The sequence below is a fragment of the Etheostoma spectabile genome, chromosome 15 (genome assembly GCF_008692095.1).
Source record: "Etheostoma spectabile isolate EspeVRDwgs_2016 chromosome 15, UIUC_Espe_1.0, whole genome shotgun sequence".
NCBI lineage: Eukaryota > Metazoa > Chordata > Actinopteri > Perciformes > Percidae > Etheostoma > Etheostoma spectabile.
Window position 1 is genome coordinate 4,081,175 of NC_045747.1, and position 7,377 is coordinate 4,088,551.

The 7,377-nt window shown below is 43.4% G+C and overlaps 1 protein-coding gene across 2 annotated transcripts in view; it reads right to left on the reverse strand.

The window, feature by feature from the left end:
- The window catches only part of ciita (class II, major histocompatibility complex, transactivator), a 22,326-nt gene that overhangs the window by 2,340 nt on the left and 12,609 nt on the right, over positions 1-7,377 (reverse strand). The window contains exons 6-15 of one of the 2 annotated variants that reach the window (XM_032537652.1): positions 6,975-7,040; positions 6,644-6,685; positions 5,596-5,799; positions 4,254-4,304; positions 3,917-4,021; positions 3,756-3,815; positions 3,420-3,637; positions 1,878-3,247; positions 504-1,040; positions 56-235 (exon numbers count right to left, since the gene is read on the reverse strand). In XM_032537652.1, the coding sequence (XP_032393543.1) occupies positions 56-235; positions 504-1,040; positions 1,878-3,247; positions 3,420-3,637; positions 3,756-3,815; positions 3,917-4,021; positions 4,254-4,304; positions 5,596-5,799; positions 6,644-6,685; positions 6,975-7,040 (2,833 nt within the window). Of the gene's footprint in view, positions 1-55; positions 236-503; positions 1,041-1,877; positions 3,248-3,419; positions 3,638-3,755; positions 3,816-3,913; positions 4,022-4,253; positions 4,305-5,595; positions 5,800-6,643; positions 6,686-6,974; positions 7,041-7,377 lie in introns of both variants that reach the window. The other variant, XM_032537651.1, reaches the window with a different exon arrangement.

The following is a 7,377-nucleotide window of genomic DNA, read 5'->3' on the forward strand; positions in this document are numbered from 1 at the left end:
GTGTTTGTTGTGTGTGTGTGTGTGTGTGTGTGTGCGTGTGTGTGTAGTGTTTTACCTGTCCGGCAGCTTCTTGTGCGTATGTATGTTCACCAGCTTTGCCAAGTGCTCTATGTGACACACCTGTGTGGCCTTCAGAGGGTGGATCTTGAATTTGGACACCGTCCCTTGTAGGAGCCCTTCTTCGCCACTCTGCTCTAACTGCTCCCATAAGGTGATGACATCTGCAATGCATGCCCTAGAAGACACCCAATGGTTGACATTGGTATCAATAGAATATCATCAGGCAGTGATGAAGGAATAAATTGTCTAGCGCTATTTGAATGATATAACAATTATAATGTAGTTAGTTATGTGCTACTATACTGGATTGTGGAAAAATCCAAAATTTGACAGACCTGCCCTTATTAGGGTTGCTAAGCTAAGATTGGACCATTGATTGTTGTTTGGGGAACAACCCCAATCGATACCAAGCAGCTTTTTTAGCTGTCAATTGTAACATTTACCTGTATGTGTTGATGTTGTTGAGCCCCACCAGGGATCTGAGTCCCGCAATCTGTATCCCAGAATCCTCCAGATCCAAACAGAACCGTCTACCTTTAGTTCCACCCCTTTCAAGAACGTTCTGCACAGCGAACACGTCCGATGGCTTGAGTGGAACTCCATGAAATGTCAGGACTTCTGGGAGATTTGCTGCCAGGTGAGCAACTAATCGCGTGCTGCCACTGTTTCTGCTGCCATCACCATGTGTGGAACTCACCTCATAAACATAGTGACATGCCTCCAGGACCTGGGCCGGGTTCAAGTCACCATGGGAAAGACCCTCAAGGTGTTTTGTTACTAAAGCCTGCTTGGCGGCCACCATATCTCTGAAGGCTGTCTCTGTGTATGAGTGAAGCCGCTGCAGCTCTGTCCTGTTGTGGAACAGAAGCCCAACGGCAAATCGCTGAGTGAGCTCGAGCTCTTCCCTTTGTGGTCGCCGACGTCCCTTCTGGCCTGACTGGAAAGGGAGGGTCTGGAGGAAAGCCCGGTCTGTTACAGTCCTGGGGAAACAGAAAGTGATAAAGAGTCAGGGAAATACAGAAAGAGTGGGGGAACTGAAAGTAAAAGAGAAAAAAGGCCGGGAGTGGAAAGGGATATGCACTTTCATTTTCAATCAAGGAGATGGAAGAAGAAGAAGATACTATGCCAGAATAAAAGCTTAAACCTACATTGTGTAATTTCTTGAGTTGATTCTTGGCAAAAACATCTTTGTTCTTTCACAAATATTTGCTCATTCATTTGTAATTACTTCCACCAACTAATCAAGTATTCTCGCATGCATGTAATCTGCCATTCAGAATCATTCAGAATACATACAAGCGAGTTGCTTGAATGGCGGTAAATGTTGCGCGTCCATCTTTAAAATACATTAGCCAAAGAGGGACATACCTCTACCTTTCACGGTTTTACACTCAGTGGCACCGTGACGAATGCTAGGGGGAGATTGCTCGCAACTTCCAGCAAATTTGAAAGGCTGTTGAAGATGGAGGATCACGCCTATTCTCGAGGACGTGTAACGGAGTCGCCAAGAAGCGAAAAAAAGAATTAAATCGACAATGTAACAGGAAAAGCAACAAGACCAAAGCTAATATTGGAGTGACTAGAGCAGCTGCGTGTAAACGATGGAAATACTAAGAGCTAATTTTGGGTTTGGCCGTTAAAAAGCATAAACAATTTCACCGCTAGATTGGAGTAATTCTTACACAAGCAGCTTTAACACGGTCAAGTCACTAATTCATCAAAGCAACCACTTCTCATTTGATCTTTTTTATCTATCTAATCCTAATCACAGCACTGAAGAAGGCATTTTTATTCTGATGAACCAAGACAACTTTTACCTTGACAGAGACAAATGGAGCCCAGCCAGGTAACTCTGAAGAAAAGGGTTGGCCCAAAACAGGATGTGTTTATCACTGGCATCTGCGTTTTCAGTGTCCGTCCTCCCCTTGTTTCCCCTCTTTTCTCCATCCTCTCCTGTTCCCATTTCTTCTCTGTCCTCTCTTCCTCCTTCCTCTCTCTCGCCACTTGAGACAACCTGCCTTGTCCTCAGATGGTAAGAGACGAAGAGCCCTGTCCTGTGGCCGAATGCCTTAAGTTTGGGAGATACAGTCTGTCCTGTGGGGAGGATGGAGGAGTTTGCTTTGACCCCATCCCAGGCCAAAGAACTCAGCTGGGACAGCAACTCTCTGTCCTCTGTTCTATCTACTTCCCCGACAACACTCTGCAACCCCTCTCCATCAATGTCATCTTCCTCTTTCTCCTGTTTTTTTGACCGCCTCGCTCTTCGGCTGCGAGAGCGAGTGCGAACCTCTGCTCTAGACTTCTTCGGGGTGTTTTTAGTACCCCTTGTAACTTGAGAACTACTTGAGATTTGTGTCTGGGTTTTTTCTACTGATTGCACAGCTATTTCGGATTGAGCATCAGCCTGCGAGTGTGTGTTCCTGCTGTCTTTTTCCATTTTCAGACGAAGCACTTGATGGCAGAGCCCGGTCAAAGTTCTCGGTAGGACCTCTAAACCTTTGCATTGTTCTAAAACCAAGCAGACCAACCGACACAGTCCAGGGTTCCAGCAGAGGCGATGTAGATAGCTGCAGTTTTTTAAGGAGTCCAAAGCAGATGCACTGAGGCCGGGGTCAGTGAAGTACCGGGACAAATATATCTCTATGTCTGTGGGGGTGAAGCCACAAACCTCCAAAAGGCTGTCTGTCCTCCGGAGAAGCTGGCTGGCGGTGCCTCTTGGTCGAGTGGAGAGCAGAAGAGTGCAACCTGGAAGGAGGACCCTCTGAAGAATGGCAGAGTATAACTGTCTTACTGTGTATATCTGGGCTTTATTGTCTTTCTGCAATGAAGATGTCAAGTCTTTTTCCAAAGTCTGGAGAAGAATTTCATAGTCCCTCAACTCGCCAAACCCATCAAAAATGATGAGCACACGCTTAGGGTCTGCAAGGATTTGGCCGTACGCTGCGTCTGGGTTCATGCAGGTAGGGGCAAAGGAAGAAAGGTTTAATAGGAGGGTCTGAAGGCTACAGTTCGACTCCGTTAAAGACAGTGCTTTGCCGTCTAAAGAGAAGACAAAATCAAACTGTGGGATGCTGTCTCTGGACCAGTCGAGACACAGTTTCCTGATCAGGGTGGTCTTTCCCATCCCAGCATTGCCAAGTAGCATTATGTAGCGTCTGGGTTTGTCGCCATTTGAGCCTTCAAAGATCTGAGTGGAAAAAGACCAACATATAGTTGATTTCAAACAATGTTTTTGTTTCCCTCATCATATAAACAAATCAAAATACTCATACTCATCATATTATTTGATTTGGCTGTGTTCAAAAAGCACAAGATAACCGTTTATATATGTTTAAATCCAACTTAAGGGAAACTCTTACATGACTCTGCCCCAACAAGCTTTTTTGACGATCTGTATCTCCCATGATGACCAGCTCCTTGTCCAGGTCTTTGTTTGTGTTTTTTCCAGAGCGAAGAATCTCTCTCTTGCTCAGTTGCACATCCACATAATGAGAATCCAGGCCAAGGTCTGACTCCATATCCTGGCATATTTGACTCATGTGTGCTTTGGCTTCCTGAATGTAGTCCTTTACAACCGCTGAAAAAAAAAACACAACTTAGTTCCAACCTTGCTACTTCACTTAACATAATTTTTACTTTCACATTTTATTTTACACCAAAGCAGCAGAGGGCAATAAAAGCATGGGCTAACTTACATGGAATATCAAGGACAGTGGGAGACGGAGGAAGAGGGGATTCCTTACATATAGACACGTCTGAAATGCAACACGTTGAGATATTAGTTACGTGGCAATAACATTACAAGGTGATTTACACACAAGGAGAAAGAAATCAGATGGATAATGGTACTCACCACTGCTGGGGGGTGAGGCACAAGGGTGAGACATGGCTTTACTTGCGGTGTCTGACAGAGATCCTGGCGGGGATGAACTCATTTGGACTGGTGCTACTGTACCGCCCACTACAAACACAAGAGAAGAACAATTAAGGGCCTGCATTCACACATACAGCAGTTAGCAGAGAGTGTTTTCCAGGTTGTTTCTTAAAAGGCAGTGCTAAAACTGTGAGCTGAAGCTATAAACCACACACCACTGAATTAGATCTTTGCATTCATGCACATGAAGTAGAGACTGGCAGACACACACGCAAGCATGCACGCACGCACATTCCAGTTTAAATACTTTTTTACTCACTTGGGGAGAGGGGTGGCAGTTGGCGTTGGAAGGGTGGTGAGGCAGCAGGAACTATATTAGAAATAGAGGTAAGAGTATGTTCTGTGGATACAGTATGCGCAATAAACAGACATGCATGAGGGGGAAAGGCAAGGTAATATGTTTAACACGTTTCATACACAAAGGGCTTTACATGCAGTGCACAGAATAAATGAAATATTAAAAGAGGAATTTAACACATTTAACACAATGAAACTCAAATTAAATAGACAGAAGCAAATTGGAAAAGAACATTTGAAAACATAAAAATAAAAACACAGGCATAGATAGGGAGTTCAGGATATGGAATTAGATTTACAACAAATGTCAAATCCTCTTGGAAGTTTATTATTATTCTATCTAATCTGTCAGATTGGCGTGCATGTTTGTCAGTGTCCTTTTTTTAATACAAGCACGAGCAGTCGCCAAATTTTAAATTTTTCCACTACTTCTGGGGGAAAGCCTTAAGGCTTTAAAACAAAGATAACCAATGAATGAGCCCTGGATAAGTTCTGTAGCCTGGAATTGGGTCAAAGCAAACTCCTCCATCCTCCCTACAGAGTAGTTTCAGTCTATCTCGTTACATAGTTAATCAACCCAAATGCAGAATAATTATCACTAAGCAAAAATGTTGTCAAAAAAAAGATCTAGACGAATATAGGCTATTACCACAACGTTCTACTTCGAGGATTGCTCCGGTGCTGCCAGAAATTCCACCGGATGCACCTCTTTTCTTTACCTTCAGCTTTCTTTGTGTTGGCATTCTAAACTCAAGTTGATTTCTGAGGACTATGGTTAACTTCTCTTCAGATCTCTGCAGGGTAAATCCAGACAGCTAGCTAGACTCGGTCCAATCTGAGTTTTCTCTCACACGACTAAAACAACTTTAGAACGTACACACGTTCCACCAAAACAAGTTCCTTCCCGAGGCTGTTTTGCAGCGGCACCGTGGCTCTGTGTGGAGCTTAGCGCCGCCCATGCCAATTGTGATTGGTTTAAAGAAATGCCAATTAACCACTGCACGTTTTTCTCCCATCCCTGAATGCTGTGTGGACTAGCCAGACCCTCCAACGCTGCGCTGTGGAGAAAGGTCTGGCAAAGCAAGACTAAGTAGAATCTAAAAAATTGCTGGCAGACAACTTGTTTCATTCAAACAGAATATTTGGTATAGGTCCGTGGTTGGTAATTACAGCTCTATTTAGGCTACACGTCTTAAAAGAAGCTTGATGATCCAGTTTTTAAGGCAAATAAAACGGCATCATCTGAGTCTTTAGGTGTTCCTCTACACAATCAACATTGTATGAATATATGTAAATTAACTCACCCAATATGAACGTAGGTGTAGCAGGTGTGTTGGGGAGTGGTAGTCCAATAACTGGAGGAGAGAGCCTCAGTGCCTGAACCACCTGATACGCTGGAGAGTCTGGGATGGTGATAAACTGAATGGAGGGATGGATATGAAGGATTGGTTGAGTGGGGGAGAGGCCCACGGACTCTGCTAAACTCCTCTCTGATCCTTGGTCTGTGCCTGCGAAGGAAGCAGAGCAAAACATCCTTATCTTTTCCTTCCAACAGGATGTGTTAACCTTGAGCGTATCAAAAACAAGGGTTGACAAGAAAACAAATTGATAGTTTAGCTTCCAAGTTAATAACAAGAATTTAGAACAGATTAAAGATGTGTGTCACGACTGAGACTTTCATTTTAGCAGACTTGAGAGACTTGAAAACAAAAGCTTGGCGCTCAACGGTAGAAAACTAATTGCACTGGGCTTAACAGCAAGTAGCTATCAACATCTCATCTGGAATGACACAAGTTTTCATGACACTGAGAACAAAATCAGACATTCAAAAAGCACCAAACGGATCTGCAGGAAGTCTGGTGAGGTGAGAGTTCTTCTTTTGGTTCATCAGTGTGACTTCTTAACTGACTTCAAAAATAAACTTCCTGTTCCTTGATGTGCATTCCATTACCATGAATGAACCATGTCATGCATAGCCAACCAACATCCCTTTAACCCATGAGTCTAATGTTCATGGTTTGTCTGTAAAATGTTATTTCTATATTTAATATCATCAAGTGTAAAATGTTTGGGTTTTTTGGTCAGTTTAAAACATTTTCTTTAACGTTACAGCTGCATGCAACCTATTACATTCACCATTTTACCGTGCAGTGGTAGCTGACATTTAGTATGTCATTGATTGATATATCTGCAGCAATACTGATCAAACCTGTCTCATTCCTGTAATAACAGCAACTTGAATTTTCCCATTCGAGGCAGACTAATTTTTCCTATTGCCTCTTTAAATGCTAAAAAAAAATGTGTTCCTCTACAAATTGCATCATTTTACAGCAGGAACATAAAAAAACTTACCTTGAGTGACAGTTGGCTCAGCCACTTTGGTTTTTGATCGTCCTGCAAGAGTTGAAAAAAACTACACTGTATCATCTCATAGCAATAACATAAGTTTGAAGAACTGACATGAGTGAAACCCAATGGGTGCCTTAAACAGTCACCAAACACCTTCCAACTGAGACTTCCAAATCAAATCAGCATGGTTTGCAGAATGATAAAACATTAGCAACATGTGGGCTAGTGGGCGGACATGACACTGTGCAGGTTATCTATTACTGATTCCCACATAAGAAGCCAGGACAAAAATAGTTAACAGACAGAAACCACACAGCCAGTCAAGGAAGGTCACCTGCTGTTCTTGGCCTTTTTGGCCTAGATGGTGTTTTGTCATTGGTGCGCCGTTGTGGTCGGGGAGCTGGAGAGGAGAAATATAGAACACGTAAACTTGGCATAAGTTCAGGCTTGCAGAATGTTGTTAGTCTGGCTATCACCAGACCAAGCCAAGCTCAATAGATTTGACATTGAGCATTGGTCTGGGGAGTGTGATCTGTATTTTCTCTGCACAAGAGACATGACCAACGGGCATAGTTCAAATGACTCTGTACACAGCTGGAAAGTTTCAACCAATCAGACTAATGATCCGGGTGACGTAGCAGTGACAGCGGCATCAACGGGTTTGCTGCGCTGCTGTGGCGTTCTGTAGCCGCTATGTTGAATGTAAACAAAAAGCTGCTTGGTCGCTTCTCTGTCGT